Source organism: Denticeps clupeoides, chromosome 8 (assembly GCF_900700375.1).
Source record: "Denticeps clupeoides chromosome 8, fDenClu1.1, whole genome shotgun sequence".
Classification (NCBI taxonomy): domain Eukaryota; kingdom Metazoa; phylum Chordata; class Actinopteri; order Clupeiformes; family Denticipitidae; genus Denticeps; species Denticeps clupeoides.
Genome location: NC_041714.1, coordinates 21,257,480 through 21,275,075, shown reverse-complemented (window position 1 = coordinate 21,275,075; position 17,596 = coordinate 21,257,480). Strand labels below are relative to the sequence as shown.

At 48.8% G+C, this 17,596-nt stretch overlaps 1 protein-coding gene across 2 annotated transcripts; it reads right to left on the bottom strand.

Annotated features, from left to right (window-relative positions):
- Positions 1–1,989: 1,989 nt before the first annotated feature.
- Positions 1,990–10,136, bottom strand: wbp1la (WW domain binding protein 1-like a). Of its 2 annotated transcripts, none has more exons than XM_028988108.1 (4): positions 9,929–10,136; positions 7,134–7,236; positions 2,952–3,113; positions 1,990–2,687 (listed from the first exon to the last, which is right to left on the bottom strand). In XM_028988108.1, exons 1-4 carry the CDS (start codon positions 9,947–9,949, stop codon positions 2,104–2,106), a joined length of 870 nt encoding a protein of 289 aa, XP_028843941.1. In that variant the 5' UTR covers positions 9,950–10,136; the 3' UTR covers positions 1,990–2,103. The 2 variants fall into 2 exon arrangements, with proteins under 2 accessions (XP_028843941.1, XP_028843940.1); XM_028988107.1 differs by lacking the exon at positions 9,929–10,136 and adding an exon at positions 7,535–7,677.
- Positions 10,137–17,596: the final 7,460 nt, after the last annotated feature.

Sequence of the window (17,596 nt, the reverse complement as noted above, 5' to 3'; positions counted from 1 at the left end):
TACGATACAGTAATCATTTATTACAATCAGCTTCATAAAGCAATATTAATAATAAACAGCAACAATAATAAACGCCTTTCCTATGACCGAAAGTAAGTAATTCTGCGATCGTAATAAACAGGACTGTTCTGTTCAACAGAGCTTGTTTGGCGGTTTGTCTTGATCGTGTGACGGCGTACATTAACGCCGCGGTCGCAGGTCTTGATTTTAAATAGTCGTCGAGGGCCGACAGAACGCAGCAGAGGTCGAGTTCAGCTCACCGACTCCGTACTGGTGTGACTGGCCTCGCTAAACGAAAGCAGGAAAAAAGGTTTCATCCAACGTCTTTATTAAAAGCCGCTTAACAAATGTTCTGTACGCGACGTCGCTTCGCGTCAGACTGTTTAGCGTATGATTTATGCAAAACGTTATTCCATACATAATCCGTTAAATAAAAATAAAAAAACAAAAAAAAAAAACGGACAGTACCAACAACAACGTTGTTGGGGCAGCGGTGGCCTAGCGGTTAAGGAAGTGGCGAATTCCTTAACGAATCCCGATCCGCCGAGGTGCCACTGAGCAAAGCACCGTCCCCACACACTGCTCCCCGGGCGCCTGTCATGGCTGCCCACTGCTCACTCAGGGTGATGGGTTAAATGCAGAGGACACATTTCACTGTGTGCACCGTGTGCTGTGCCGCTGTGTATCACGTGTGACAATCACTTCACTTTAAAACGTTTATTTCTTATTTAGCTTTGACGGGACGTGCGGTTGACTTGTTGCGGACAATCCCAGTTCGCCCAAGACTGTGGAAGCGGCGAACAAACGAACGTTCTGCAGGAAGTTTTGGTCTCGAGGCCTGAAAGCCGGCACCGCAGGTCCGAAAGCCGTAGTTCTTTGGCTGATGTTTTATTTTTTTGTTTGGTTTTCGTTTCTTTGAGCCGAACTAAAACCCAGCGTTCCGTCGCCCCGCCCGCGACGGGTAAATTATCGCCGGGGAGAGACCGCCCGCCTCGCCCTATCCGCAGGGCCGAGTGGCGTATCGGCGGCCTTATCTCAAACTCCGGTCACTGGCATTCACCGCACTGATAAAACACACACACACACACACACACACACACACACACACAGCTTCGATACCACAGGCACCTGCGGCCTTAACGGCAGACGCTGGACTCGAGGCCAACGTGCCACAATCAAAATCTGATAAGACGCGAGGGGACGCGAGGGGACCCGAGAGCCTCCGCTCGGAGACGGACGTCACCGTTGCCCGAGTGCGCGGTCCACGGCGCCTGACTAAACCCCCGACAGTGCCGCACAGCTTCCCTGCCGTGCTCACGTTTCGACGGCACGCTGGACGGTACGGAGTCGGAGATGTCTTCGTCTTCTGACGGTCGGAGGGCCGCGGTGGGTTTACTACCGTACCGGCCTTGGCTCGGATCCGGCTCCTAAATTTATCATCTTCCGCGGCGAAGGCGCTGGCAGTGCCGCCGAACAAGGCGCGCAAGGTTCCGCGGCCTTCTCTTACTTTCTTGGAAATTCCGCTCTCTCCGTTCCCGGCAGCACGCCGCGACCGCGGCACGTGGCCAGCGGAACAGGTCCAAGCAGAGGACGTCGGCGGGAGAAAACACCTCCGATCGATGCACGGGGTTCGAATCCCGAACTGCCAACAGGACCCCTCATACCGCTGGAGGGGCGCGGCTCCGCCGCTATCATAAAGGCTACGATTGATTACGGCTACATACGGCACGGCGTGGGTAATCCGGCACCCACCTTTCTATTATTTCCATTTTTTTTTTGTCCTGGGACAGAGGACCCGTCTGAGTATTATTATTATTAATAATAATAATAATAATAATAATATTAAAGCTTATGACCTCAGTGTAAGCGGTGCACTCCCATCAACGCAGCGCGACTGCGGTGGGGTGCACGTCTCCTCCGCGCCCACCCCCGCCGAGGGCCCGGCCTCGTCCCCAGGAGACGGTGGGCAGCGCGGCGAGGAGCTCATTCATGCGTCTATTTTAAACATTTAAAACCGTTTTTTTTTTTATTTTATTTTAAAAAGCCGGATTCCACCTGCGGTCAGAACCCGGCGCTCAGAACCCGGCGCTCAGAACCCGGCGCTCAGCTCTTGTTGGGAGCCTCCTGTTCGGTGATGGTGTGCAGGTGCAGGCAGACGGGGGGCCGCTGCTGAGGGGCCCGCTCCTCGTCCTCGCCCCCGGGGCTACAGCTGTCGCAGAAGTCCTGAGGCCCCGGCGCCTCGCCGTCCGCCAGCCCCTCTCTCGCGTCCCCGCCCTCGCCGGCCGCGCGGCTGCAGACGCACACCTCGATGCCCGAGTCGCCGGTGAAGCGCCGGCGCCGCCCGGGCGTCCGCTCCTTCTCCTCGGGGTGGCCCTGGTCCAGCAGGACGCTTCTGGACGCTTCTTTACAGCGCCAGCCCGCGTCGGAGTCCAGGTGGAGCTTGCCGGCGTCTCCGCGGGCGGAGGTGAGGTGGAGCTGCTCCAGGCTGGAGGTGCAGGAAGGCGGGCGGTGTGCCGAGCCTCTGAGGCTGACCTGGTCCAGTGGGCCCTGGTGGTCGGGCTGATCGGGGGTCTCCAGGCTGACCTGGTCAGGGACACATGCCTGGGCGGCGCTATAAGGAGGGGGCGGAGTCGCAGGCCGGTTCACCACCTCCTCATAGGCAGGGAGCAGATAGCTGGGAAGGAATCCTGGAAGGGAGGCAGACATCACATGTTAACCCTGCCAACCTGCTGAGACCCTCCCAAGGCCAAATATTTCACATTAGATCGGAGTAAAAACATGGTGGGTCAATATGGAGTATGCATGGCTCAGTTATTTACCCAAAATGACTTATTTATTAGGGACGTAAATGAGAAAGAAATGTTAATTAGATAAATAAGCATGATTTGATTATTTGGGCCCGAACTGGTTAAAACAAAATGAAATATATCTTTATTCGGGAAGAAACTCACTGAAGTAGAAGGGCAAGGAGGAGTAGTTGTGCGCCTCCCTGTAGGCGATGAGGTTGATCTCCTGCTGGCGCTGCTGCTGCTGCAGTCGGTGTTTGGTGCGGCGGTGATGGCACACGCAGCAGCAGCTCAGGAGGATGATGATGGCCCAGACCAGCCAGAACCCTGCAGAAGGAAAACACAAGATCAACGTTCTCAAGAGAAGCATTGTCAGCACTTGAAAATATTATTACCACTAAATTGTCCAATAATTGAAATTAGCATAAAAATAAAAAGCAAGAAATAAACAAACTTATATATCAACTGATGTATATCAATAATAAATGCAGTAGGATCTTATTACTCAAACAAAAACACAATGACGTATTATATAAGGATCAATAATTATTTATAAAGTAAATAAAGGCATAATAAATAATGACCAGTCTTATTACCACTAAACTGTCATAAATTTCAAGTTAGAATATTATGAAAAAAAATCTATATATTATTATATACTTGAACGTGAACTATATATTATTATATACTTGAACTTGAAGTGGAAAAAAAAAATTGTGTTATTGTCATTGTGAAACACTGCAGCACAGCACACGGTGACACAACGAAATGAGTCCTCTGCTTTTACATCATCCTTGGTGAGCAGTGGGCAGCCATGACGGGGAGCAGCGTGTGGGGACGGTGCTTTGCTCAGTGGCACCTTGGGATTCGAACCGGCAACCTTCTGATTCAATTTCCCTTATTAAGTTATATTTTATATACATAGATAATTATATAATACTATTATATAATGATAAGCCAGTAATTATTGCAATATGCTGCGAGCCAGGCCAGGGTACCAACAGAGTCATCAGAGTATATCCAGTGCATGTGTTAATAGTGCATTCTAATTATACAACGTTATGTAGCATTATTATTCTGAACATGTTTGGCATCCTTGAATCCTGCCACTCAACTCCAAAACAGAGACGTTCCCCAGTTGGTGGCGATTAAAGGGGCTCGATATTGCAGCGTTTGGAGTTCCGTAGCTGAACTCATGAAGCTTGTGGTGGTGTGTAACTTGGCTGATCGTGTCTGGTGAACATCGTTTGATGATTCGAGCCGAGCTATTATAGATATGAAGATCAGATATGGACTAAAAGAGCGTCCGCTAAAGGCCATAAATGGAACGAGCACCGAGCAAGAAGTTGTACTTGCATTGCGAGGAAACGATTTACGTGCCCTCATGCTGGTTTCGTGCATTATTTGTATTTAATACGGAACACGTAGTGCGCACAGAGCTCTTTCTCTGCCCAGGTGGGGCAGTGGGGGCCTAGCGGTTAAGGAAGCTTAAGGTGCCACTGAGCAAAGCACCGTCCCCACACACTGCTCCCCGGGCGCCTGTCATGGCCGCCCACTGCTCACTCAGGGTGATGGGTTAAATGCAGAGGACACATTTCACTGTGTGCACCGTGTGCTGTGCCGCTGTTACACATGTGACGATCACTTCACTTTAAAGAGTAGCAATGACCGCGAGCGCGTCCCACGCGGTCGGGGCGGGGTGTTTATCGGGCAGCGGAAAAAGGGGGGGCACCTTGGGGGTGGTGCGCGATGTCATGTGAGACCTGACGGAGTGTGAAAGTTTGGACCAAATAAAGCCGCGGCCATTTCTGGAGGGACGGGGAGACGGGGGGGCCAGGGGAGGCGAGAGGGCCGGCCGTCTAAATAGAGAAGCTGTTTACATGAGCCGAACCGATTGGGTTTCGCGCCAGTCACGTCTGTCTGCGCGGTGATGGCGAGGAAAAGGGCAGGCTTTGACTCAGCGGATAATACGCCGTAATTACAGTACGGACCGGTCGTCCGTTATTAAAATAGACGGGTCAGACGGGACGCAACTTGACCGGATTATAACGTCATCGCTGTCATTCGCGGAACATTCACAACGACGTCTGTCCACTTCCGATTTTCCACTTTCTGTTCCAACTCCACCACAGATATTAACAAACATAAAAAAAAGAATTTTAATAATTATTTTTTCGAGGACCTCAGTCTTCACTGCTGAACAATATTTAAATTTAATCCATAGCACCGGGACACCTCCAGGGCTCGTGGGTCCAGCGCGGCTTGTGCCGGGACCGGTTTGTTGGGTCCGGTTAACATTTACATTTACCGCATTTATCAGACGCCCTTATTCAGAGCGACTTTCAATCGATAGTTACAGGGGACAGTCCCTCCCTGGAGACACTCAGGGTTAAGTGTCATGCTCAGGGACACGATGGTAGTAAGTGGGATTTGAACCTGGGTCTTCTGGTTCGTAGGCGAGTGTGTTACCCACTAGGCTACTACCACCCATGTTGGTAGTAGCCTACATGTTGCGGAAGGTGGAAATAAAAAAGCGAAAAGGGGTGTTTCGGGGGCTAAAGGGAGTAAAACTAACCAACGTGACAAGCTTTAACAAGGCCCTGAATCCGCTGAATGTATGTAAATAACTTACAAACAGAACTTACAAACCGTCTGGCATTAAAAGGAATAAAAGTCTGTAATTCTTCACCAGAACGAAGCACAATAAAGCACATTTGCCGGGTTCTTCTGGACGATGTTGAAAAAACAGAGAGAGCGATCCGTGAGCCGTCGACAGGTGAGCCGTATTTCTTTTCGTACATTCTTAAAGTGAAAGTAAACACTGCAGCACAGCCCACGGTGGCACAACAAAATGTGTCCTCTGCATTTAACCCATCACCCTTGGTGAGCAGCGGGCGGCCATGACAGGCGCCCGGGGTGCAGCGTGTGGGGACGGCGCTTTGCTCAGTGGCACCTCGGCGAATCGGGATTCGAACTGGCGACCTTCTGATTACGGGGCCAATTTTGCGTTTGTGTGAGGGCCGCATCATTTCCCATGTCACTTCTCCGTTGCTTTTGAAGAACCAAGGACAAGTGGGGAGTGAAACATAACGTAACCCGATTGGAAGGTCGTGTAGTGAGAACTGAATTAGGCGACAACAGGCAATGGTTTTACGTACTTATTTGCGTTCTGCGAACGTACATAAAACCTGCATCTGAAGAAGAGCTTCTATCTACCATTTTCACTGGTGTGCAACTATTTCCGTCACCCAGAACTATGATCTTTAATGCTTTTGTAAACAGTTTATAACCGGGAAAAGTTCTGGATTCTATTTATTTCCTGTGTGAAAGTTATAAATAAATAAATAAATAATTAAAGTGTCATTGTGAAGCACAGCACACGGTGACACAACAAAATGTGTCCTCTGCTTTTAACCATCACCCTTGGTGAGCAGTGGGCGGCCATGACAGGCGCTCGGGGAGCAGTGTGTGGGGACGGTGCTTTTGCTCGGTGGCAACACCTCGGCAGCCTTTTTACAGGTTCTTACCCGCGAGGTCACCACTGCCCATGCATTTCCCCCCAAAGATATACAAGAACCCATTTGGTACAATATGTTACCATATTATGATTTTACATTATAATAATTCTATAATTAACATCTGCCCTGGTTGACTGTTTTCTACAGACATGCTGAATGTATTATTGATATGGTTAATTTGAAAATAATTCATTGTCAAGACCATATTTCTATTTCTTACTGAAATTACTTTAATTTTGCATGGGAACGAATACATTTGTTTTTAATTGTAAAATGAAATAGGGTCTGGCCACTGGCCACTGAAACAATGTGATGACAAAAAAACCCAAAAACTCAAATAAAAAATAGGCGTGGCTAACGCAGTCACTGCACCACCCTAACAATCCCACCAGACGTCTTATAACTATAACTCCTGCATACCACCTTCCTTGTGGTAAAACGACCCTCCATCTTGATTTAAGATCCCACCTTGATGCTTAGTTTCTATTGGTCACGCGTCCGATGCGTCACAATGCAAAGAGGTCAGAGTTCATCAACATTTAGCTCACCGAGGAATTACAATGCTTCGCATGTATGGAAGTCGTGACGGTCGGTGGAGATAATGTTTTGGGGTAGGGGTGGGAAATTCATGAGAAACGGGAGGTAACCTTTCCCCTTATGACGTCATAAGGGGACAAATTCCAGATCCGACCGTCTGAGCTGCCGCTCTCTTAACGGCGAAGCAGAACAACCAAAGCATCAATCGCCATTTCTAGCCAGTGCAGGCGGAACTCGTATTAATGTTCAATCATCTCGCAAAGCGACGTTTTTAAAAGGGGATTCCACTTACACCAGAGCTCGTAGTAATAGCTGCAGCAGCTGTTTTCTCCACAGCAGTGACCCGACTCACAGATATAGCTCTGATTGTTAACTCCATGGCACAGCAGCTTACTCTGAGGGGGAGAGAGAGAGAGAGAGAGAGAGAGAGAGAGAGAAACATAGTCGTACTTCATACAATATGTTATAAAATATTTATTGTATGGGGAAGATTGAAGCGGAAATGTCTGGCAAATGAACAATGACTGGTCAAAGTGAGATGCATTAATGTACAGAATACAGTTTGTTTGGTTTTTTTTTTCCTGAAAATTTAAAACAATGAACACCACAGATTTGTCGTCGCCGTTGCCATGACTCCCCGCGCACTTCTCGGTCATATTAAAAAGGCCGCCGCAGCGCAACGACCCAGGTTACCTGCTGCCTCATGCCCAAGAGGAAAGCCATGGTCTTGGGGTGACCTCAGACAGCGACCGGGCGCCCGGGTTAGACGGCGCGGGGCTGGTGGAGCCGCAGCGTGGTCGCTCAGCCCGGCGGCCGGACGTCTGGATTTAAACTCGGCTCGGCGCAGCCACCCGACCCCGCCCCCTGCCCGGCATTTATGACCCCGCGCCGAATGCCAGGGAATGCAGGGTAAACAGCCTGCCGCGGACGTAGCCCCGCTCGCGCTTTCTGCGCGGGTTTCATGCACTGGGTCCCAGAGTGGAATTAAAAAAATCAATAAATAAAATATATATATATATACATACATACATACATATATACACACACCGTTTAAAAGCCAACGTACAGTACTGCAGGACACGCCGACGTTCTAGTGGAGGTCGTGCTTCTGTTTTAGGCCTGATTCTGGATCAGTCCACACTAGCTGCCACTACTGGGGGCAGGTGCAGCAGGCACAGGTGTTTTTGGGAGGGTGTAGGAACCTGCCCCTAATGGCGGCGGGCCGTAATTACACATATTCAGCGCCACCGGAAGGCAATTTGTGGCCGGTTTTCCACCAACGATCGTTAGGAAAACCTGACATTCGACACAAACCACCTTACTGGGGGAAAAAAAAAAACATTTCCCCGCCCGAGATCTCGATTTGTGTTCTCCGAGACATCAAACGCCCGACAACAGACACGGTACAAGAACACAAATCGAGATCTGGGGCGGGGAATGGATTTTTTTTTCCAGTAAGATGGTCAGATTCCCTAATGATGGGCCAGCGGTGGCCTAGCGGTTAAGGAAGCGGCCCCGTAATCAGAAGGTTGCCGGTTCGAATCCCGATCCGCCAAGGTGCCACTGAGGTGCCACTGAGCAAAGCACCGTCCCCACACACTGCTCCCCGGGCGCCTGTCATGGCCGCCCACTGCTCACTCAGGGTGATGGGTTAAAAGCAGAGGCCAAATTTTGTTGTGTCACTGTGTGCTGTGCTGCTGTGTATCACAATAACAATCACTTCACTTTCACAGAACTTCAGAAATGGACGCAGACTTGAACACCGCTTGATCTTTGCCCGTGCGTTTGAGAGGGAAAACGTGCCTACCTTACGTATTCGTAAGTTCCCTGCTTCCTCGTTCTGGAGGATTTAGCATCCATCTCCACCCTTTATCCTGCATTCCGAAGACTCGCCGCGCTTCATTCTTAGAGCCGCTAAAAATATCCCACGGTAGCTTCGTTTAATCGGACGGTAATACCCTGGTGTCGTAAACGTCGCTGTGTCGCATTCACCAAGACGGGGAATGGCATTCCGGAAAATGCACGTAAGACAACATTCCAAGAGCGCGTTCCGCCTCACTGAGGCCATGGATTAGGAATAGGGTGGTAGTAGCCTAGTGCGTACCACACTCGCCTGTGAACCTGAAGACCCAGGTTCAAATCCCACTTACTACCATCGTGTCCCTGAGCAAGACACTTAACCCTGAGTGTCTCCGGGGGGGACGACTGTCCCTGTAACTACTGATCGTAAGTCGCTCTGGACAAGGGAGTCTGGTAAAATGCCGTAAAATCTAAATGAGGAATAAAAGTGCTGGACAAATTATGGACAATTTCTACACAATTATGCTGCAGCCAGGCCTAAATATGTCTTCTAAACGAGACGAGGCAGGAACTTCAGGCACCACCGTCACCAAATCGCGGCCCGACCATCACTTGGCGTCATTTGCCGTGATTCCTGTACACTTGACCGGCGATTTGCTCGGTGGAATGAGGCGCATAACGAATGAATCTTAATAATAGGGTGGTAGTAGCCTAGTGGGTGACACACTCGCCTGTGAACCAGAGGACCCAGGTTCAAATCCCACTTACTACCATTGTGTCCCTGAGCAAGACATTTACATTTACAGCATTTATCAGACGCCCTTATCCAGAGCGACTTACAATCAGTAGTTACAGGGACAGTCCCCCCCTGGAGTGTCTTGCTCAGGGACACAATGGTAGTAAGTGGGGTTCGAACCCAGGGGGGGACTGTCCCTGTAACTACTGATTGTAAGTCGCTCTGGATAAGGGCGCCGGATAAATGCTGTAAATGCAAAATGTAATAAACTGAGTCGTTTTACAGAGATGACAATCCACTTTTCTGCTCGGGACAAGCCGAGATACGATCACTAAAGGCCAGCGCAGAAATGAACTTTTAAAAGACGCGTCGCGACGCTCGCCCACGTTAAACTGCGACAGGCAGTAAAAAAAAAAAAAAACGCGTCACGCAAAGGACAGAAGCCAGGCACCGCCGCGCCGCGGAGCTGCTGAATGCTGGACATAATAATTTTTTTAAAAAGTCCGCCGGCAGGGAATCCTGCGTGTCAGTCCACGGGCGAGTCGACCCACCTCGGCTGCCGTGCGCTGCATCGTCGTCGGCGGTCCCGTTTTCACCCGAGGCCAGGCCGCTTCTCTGGCTTTCGACACATTTATGCTTGTTTGCTTTGTTTCTTTCCTTTTCTTTTTTTTTTTTTTTTTAAACCGGGCCACTCGTTAACTTTCGCTCTTTGTTTCTTCTTTTTCCTTCCTCTCGTCGCGTAACTATCTCGCTCCCAAATTTCGGCCAAGGCCCGCCCACCGCGCGTTCCCATTGGCTGATTCGAGCACGCACTTCCTGGTTCGCTCCCGTTCTGAGCGCGACCATTGGCTACTTGCCCCGTCAACGGGTTTTCCGCGTACCCTACACAGGGTGTGACTTTTAAACGTCTCAAATGGTAATTGTGAGCGTTTCGGCAGAAGCGACAGGCGTGGAAGGACTCTCCGCGCTCCATGCCCAGCACCAGGAGCAGGTCTGCCGGACGGTGCAGTAGCTGCAACGAGCAGTTGTGAAAGAGCGAGGTGTTTACGCGTCACGTTGTCATAAGTACCTGAACGCTGCGCCGACACTGCAATACTTGCACGACTGTTTGCATGCTCTTCAGTACATTTGCAATGTATTCGTATAGTGAAGTATGCGTGAACATATATTTATGAATACAGTACAGGCCAAAAGTTTGGACACTCCTTCTCATTCAACGTGTTTTCTTTATTTTCATGACCATTTACGTTGGTAGATTCTCACTGAAGGCATCAAAACTATGAATGAAAACTATGAATGGAGTTATGTACTTAACTAAAAGTGGAGACCTGGCCTCCACAGTCACCGGACCTGAACCCAATCCAGCTGGACCGCAGAGTGAAGTGCTAAACACCTATGGGAACTCCTTCAAGACTACATTTACATTTATGGCATTTGGCAGACGTCCTTATCCAGAGCAACTTACAACGTGCTTCCATGTTACCATGGATGAAGTGATCAGTTCTGGTTCTCTAGGACCCCCAACCATGAATACAATCTTTTTATTCACTTTGTTGTAGTTTCTATACATAATCAGACAATAAGAAGGTTACAAGTTCATCTAAATATTCTCTAAAGAGGAAGGTCTTGAGGTGCCGTGTGAAGGTGCTCAGTGACTGAGCTGTTCTGACCTCGAGGGGAAGTTCATTCCACCACCGAAGGGCCAAGACAGAGAAGATTCTAGATGAGCGTCTTCCTTGTACCTTCTGAGATGGAGGGACCAGGCGAGCAGTACTGGAGGCTCGGAGTATACGAGGTGCAGTGCGAGGTGTAATAAGTGCTGTGAGGAAGGATGGTGCTACTGTTGGATTTTTAGGCCAGCATCAGTATTTTGAATCTGATGCGTGCAGCTACTGGGAGCCAGTGGAAGGAACATAGCAGAGGAGCGGTGTGGGAGAACTTGGGAAGGTTGAAGACTGTTGGAAAAGTTCATCGAGAGAATGCCAAGAGTGTGCAAAGCAGTAATCAGAGCAAAGAAACTAGAATATAAAACATGTTTTCCCTTATTTCACCTTTTTTTGTTAAGTACATAACTCCACATGTGTTCATTCATAGTTTTGATCCCTTCAGTGAGAATCTACCAACGTAAAAGGTCATGAAAATAAAGAAAGCACGTTGAATGAGAAGGTGTGTCCAAACTTTTGACCTGTACTGTATATGGGATAACTGTAAAAGGTCCTATATAGGATGTGCTGCTTTGTTGAATTTCTCCTTGAACCCAAAATCAAACAAAACAAAAAAAACATTTTCATGGTGCCACACATCAACAACAGCACACTATGCACTCAAATGAAATGTGTCCTCTGCATTTAACTTGTCACTGGTGACTGGTGCAGTGGGCATTTACATTTCCGGCATTTTATCACAATCACTTACAATCAGAAGTTACAGGGACAGTCCTCCAGGTTACACTAGGGGCTAAAGGTCCCCTATCGTGAAAATGTGACTTTGTGGTGAGATGATTTAACATTAAAACGTGTTCCCCCAGCCTTTCTATGGTCCTGCAGTGGCTAGAAATGGCGATGGGTGTAAAGAGAGCTTTGGGCGTTCTGCTTCACCGTTTAGAGAGCGGCAGCTCAGACGGTCAGATCTGGAAAGGTCACCTCCCGTTTCTCATGCTTTTCCCACCTAGGGAATTTCCCGCCCCTCGCTTAAAACATGATCTCCACCGACCGTCATGGCTTCCAAACATGTGAAGCTTTGCAAAAATTAAGCACAAATGTTTTTTTTTTTTGTCCCGTCATGCAAGCCTATGACGAACCAGTGGGTTAATTTTATTTTTTTCTGGAAAAACGCCAACATGACTTCCTGTCTGCACCAAACATTGTGGTTGGTGAATGGTGTTGATGCCGTCATTTCTGCAAATGCTCGCTCAACTTCTATAGGCCGCTCTCCTCCTCGTCAGCATTTAAAGCCACAGACCCTAAAACGGCGCGTCCTGGGAAATTTATATCAACAAGACCGATATAAAAGCAAAATAAATTCATGTCAGGGGACCTGTACGTGTCTTGCCCAGTACAAAGGTACCACAACCTTTACGGTTCAGGATTTGAACCTGCAAGCTTTTGGCTACGATATTTGATCCTTTTCTAAACACAGCACCTGCACCTATTGTAGTAGTGTAAATCCAGTTAATACATGACACTCCATCCACCGCGTCACTGGCCAGACACTAACCAATGATGAATGGAGGGAAGTGTTCCCAGACCCTCAGCCACATGTCACCAACGTGAATTTATCAAGTTAGTCCTCCTCTTGACAACATTTAGGACTTGTGCAAGTTCGCATAAATATTATTTGTCTTCCAAGACACATCACTTTTCAACAGGAATTATCTCTCTTACACTAAGGAGGTCTGTCAGATGTCTGCTGCATTTTGTATTGATAAGCAGTGCCCCCCTTTCTCTAATTCTCAAATGTTGTCTATGACAAGATATTGAACATTACCGATTGTCTTAATTCCACCACTGCTGGAAATGTCACCATGGGGTAATCCATGGGGGTATGTACCTCAGTACACACTTAAGGTCTGGACACGTTCTTCAGATTGCACATTGTAGAGAATATTCGTCACTCCCTTCAGGCCTTAAAAAAAGTCTCAATGCATACTTACGCAGGATAATTGTATGTAAGCTGAAAAACTGACATGGAGGTGTAATTCCTTTTCTAGGGTGGTAGCCGATGTCCTTCATGAGGATATTCTTATTTTCTTTTCAGCTGTGGTCCAGTGTAAAGAATCAGACTGTAGAGGGTTTGTGGATGCACGTTTTTGCAGTAAATGTCGATCATATGCAAAAACTCTCAAGTCGCTTTCTTTCTCCCGACACCAGCTTCTGTCCCTGAGGTGAGGACCCTTTGAACCCTTCAGCCAAGTTAAAAGGAACAAAAGCAAACAAATCACATTGTTCTTTCAGGAATTTTTCTTGTCCACTGCCTTTCATTTCTCCCCTTTTTAGCCACTTCTCTCATTCAGAACAGAGAAGTCAATGGTTCCTTACATCCCGGCTTGACAAGTTAGGAGGATACAAGCTAATCCCCTTAATCTGCCCTTTCTCCCGTGCAGCGCCAAAGGGGGAGAGGGACCCAGAGCAAGTAATCCGATAGAAAACACAATAGGATTAGTCCCCAACTCTTGGAGTGACAATCAGGTATCTACTGACTGATTTGCAAAGTAGGCTCGAGTTTCTTGAAATTCGCCCCCGCCCTCCCTCCTGCTCTCTCTGCCTCGCGCTTTGGGGAGTCCTTCGGGGTAGGGCCGCCTTTTATGAGGCGCTGGTGGGACTCCGTGGAGGCAGATGCCGGAGGTCCGCATGAAAGGCCCGGCAGCTTCAGGCGACCGGCGGCGGCCGTAGGTTTCTCTCGGACGTCCGAGGGGCAGGGGGCCGAGGCAGGCCCCCTCTTCTGCACTCCTCATTCGGATTCAAACTGTCCCGCGTCTGAAGGGACCGGGGTGGACGTTGCACAGCGCCACGCCGCCAGCTGCCCCTCCAGTCAGCCGCAGGCCGAGACCGACATAAAAGGAAAAAGCCCCCAGTCAAGACAGCCAGCGCCCTGGCTTTTGTCATTCAGGCACAGACTTAGTGCAACTGAGATAAATTAGATAAGAAACGTTATAAATACATGGATAAATATTTGTCCCTTTTATATGCCAAAATTCTACGCAACAGCACAATAATAATGCAGTTACAGGTTTGGATAGCCGGAAAAAAATACAAAATGCATAATATGAACACTTTAAAACACAGCGAAGTAGCTAAACCCCCATCATTCCAGGGGACTCATGGCCCTGTAACCGGTGAATGTAAGTCACTCCGGATTCATTCATTTATGGGTTGTGATATAGGACTAGTTGAAGTCATTTCAGACACGTGCATAAGTGTTACATGCAGCACCAGGTTCCGGAGAAGCGGAACAACGTGCTACCTGTGCGTCATGTAACATTTAAACAGGAGAAAGAACAGTGCAAGAATAACATTTAACAAACAAAAAAAAAAGACTAGCTAAACTAGTGTGTGTGTGTTAGTCTAAAGGGGAGAGTCCCTGAGAGTTCAGTTTCCTGATCTCCTGTGGGATGAAGCTATTGCACAGTCTGGCAGTGAGGGCACGAATAATAATAAATTAGTGTAGTTTGCATGAACCTTCTCAAAAAAAAAAAAAAAAAAAACATACGGAAAAATCCATCAAAGTGTAGAAGTCCGTATTTAAAACGTCTGGGCAATCTGGAAGGTTTGTGTGGGGAACAGAATGGGGGCGCTCCCTGCGCGGGCCAGCAGGTGACAGTGTTGCCGTACGTTCCGGCCTCCCCGGAACGCCTGCCGGGGCTGATCCTGGCCGTGGGACCAGCGTGGCGACACCCGATCCTCTGCCAGAGCATAATGCAGCTCGGGAAAGGCGTTGCGCTGTAGGAAGCAAGGGTCACCTGCGCTGAAAAGGAAGTCCTTGATTCCTTTCAAGTTCAGACTCCTGGGCCAACCACAACACCGGCCGACTCTTTAACTCGACCTGCCGTTATCACGGCTGTCCCGGACCTTTTTTTAAAAACCATCAAATAGATCCTAACCATGAAAATAATCATCTGTACTCATTATTCACTTGAGTGGAAAGTCAGTAAATTATCATTTGGGATTCCACTAAAGGGGAATTATATATGGAAAAACATCACGATTGTTTTATATATATATATATATATATATATATATATATATATATAAAAAAAAAAGAGACTAAATCGTCTCATTTTCCCCAAGGTGACTTGGCGGATAGGGTTTCACCTGAGCGGAGGTCTGGCTTTCCACTCTCTGTCCCACTGCTGGGAGAGTAAGATTGTAATTTAGGATTTAAAGTGGCAGGCCAGAGCCCTCACCAGATGCATCATTACTATCCGAACGCTGTCTTTTTCCGTCTAAATTTATAAAGCGGTTCCTCCCGAGGTCACCGTCCGCGGTCGGCCCTCCTCGCTCCTCACACGGCCACGATGTTGCTGCGCGAACGCGTAACGGACCGTCGCACGTTTTTTTTTTTAAGTGAAGTGATTGTCACTTGTGATACACAGCAGCACAGCACACGGTGCACACAGTGAAATTTGTCCTCTGCATTTAACCCATCACCCTGAGTGAGCAGTGGGCGGCCATGACAGGCGCCCGGGGAGCAGTGTGTGGGGTCGGGGCTTTGCTCAGTGGCTCCTTGGCAGATCGGGATTCGAACCCGGCAACCTTATGATTACGGGGCCGCTACTTAACCGCTAGGCCACCACAAATATTCTCCGTGTTGCATTTCATTTCAGTCAATTTAGGATAAAAGTGATAAGTGGTTATTAACTCTTTCCGGTTACTTCCAACGTTCACGTCGCATCCAGTTCTCGAATTGAGGAATCAGGAGGCCGGACGAGACAACGAAAAAGGGGACAAATGGAGTGTAAAGGCTCCCCGCTTTATTAGCAGGACGATGCGCTGGGCGCTTGTACAGGTGCAGAGGAGGAATGTGACATCTCTACACGCACGGGCGAGCGTCCCGTCGCTCACTCGGACCTACGATGGGACGGGTGAGGTGGGCGCTGCGGAGAGGAGAGATCTCCGGGGATGAACCGCTTGCTCTGTGTGTTTTTCTCGCTGTAGGTCCGTCAGGCGTAACCGCGTAATCCCGCCAATCCCCTTCCTAAGACCCTCGTGACAGTCCGTTCCGCCCTCGCCCGCTGCTCTGCATCCGGCCTTCGCGCCCGCATCTGGAGGGCTTGCTGTGGGCCACCTTTACTCGCACTCGCATTTGACCCTGCAGCTCTGGGGCACAACAGCAACGAGGCCGAGAACCACAAGCAGTTTGTCTCAGTGGCCCCACAGTTGACACGCCCCGCACTTCACCAAACTTGGGAAGGAGTAATAAAAGAAATGAACCCCCTCCCAGCATGCAATAGGTACCAGAGCAGAGGTAGTGTTGATTTGTTTGAGAAAAAGTCCAATAGGTTTAAGAGTAAAGAAAGGATCTCTGATGCAACCGTTTTATTTCATTTTAATTGATCAACCCTCTTATATATAGAGATTAAATAAGACACTATAAAATAACTTGTATATGGCAAACATGTTAAATAATTACAGAATATTGAGGAAACTGGAAAAACCCGACAGCGGGCAGTGATCTGGACACGTCGGGGTGTTCACCACAAAGGTCAGAAACACAACCGGAGCGAGGAGGGATTAAACTCAACCCCGGCCAGGGTGGAAACGGACACCCCGATGGGAGCTGCCGGTCGGCCCTGCCCTGAATCCAGACACCGGCACACCCCTGTTCTACTCGGGACTTCTGCCACCATTTTTATTTGTTTTTTTATCGTTTAATCGTCGTCCTGGTGGATCTTTACCGCATTTGTTCTCCGGACGCGATCTGGGCTCTGCTGGTCGCGGCGAGCAGCAGATGATGGTTTATTTAATCCGATTCGGTTTAAGGTCCCCCCCCGGGGGGGGGGGGGGGGGGTCGTGTTTCCTGCATGACTGTACAATGTCTGCACGGGACGTAGGCATTCCTTTTATGAGCTAATGGATTATGGCCCTACGTTGCGTATGATCTAACCTAATCATGCCCTGTACTGCCTTTAATGCCTTCAGTACAGTAGAGGGAACGTTTTTGCATCTTTTATATTATTTTAAAAAGTTCATTTAATATTCTTCAAAATAGAGAATTAATTACTTCACTCTGGGAAAAAGCAGGTGTGGTAAAAGTCAACCTGCACCCCAAAGAAATCCACCTGCCACCCCAACCCAAAGTCCACGGAGGGCCGCTGGATGAGCCGCGTCGACGCAGGTAGGGACCCGCAGCCGCTGCGCGGTCACTGGAATGCACGCGCGGTGTTGGGCAAAGCGCAGCAACGAGAATTCCGGAATTCATTCCTCTCCCTCCCTCCCTCGCTCCCTCGCCTCTTCCCAGATGTCTGCCGTCCCATGCGGGTGCCCCGGCCACCCAGACTTTTAAAGCAGCGTGACCCCACTCTCTCGCAGGGCGGTTACTTGACTGTGTTGAGCGCCAGGCAAGAGGATTTAAAAAGGTCAGATAATGGAAGGTAATGGATGTTATTTCCCCGCTCCCAGCGATTTATGGAGTACCGTAAGGGGATATTTGACATGCACTCTTCCCAAACATACCTATTTAATGCTAACTGTGTTACCTGGAAAGAAAAACACGGCAAATTA

Bases quoted from the DNA above. Each gene is read 5' to 3' on its own strand.
- wbp1la (XM_028988107.1), bottom strand. From the start codon at position 7,564: ATGGCTTTCCTCTTGGGCATGAGGCAGCAG. The intron at 7,237-7,534 runs GTAACCTGGGTC...TCTCCCCCTCAG, and splicing joins TCTTGGGCATGAGGCAGCAG to AGTAAGCTGCTGTGCCATGG. The intron at 3,114-7,133 runs GTAAGTGGAATC...TTCCTTCTGCAG, and splicing joins CTATTACTACGAGCTCTGGT to GGTTCTGGCTGGTCTGGGCC.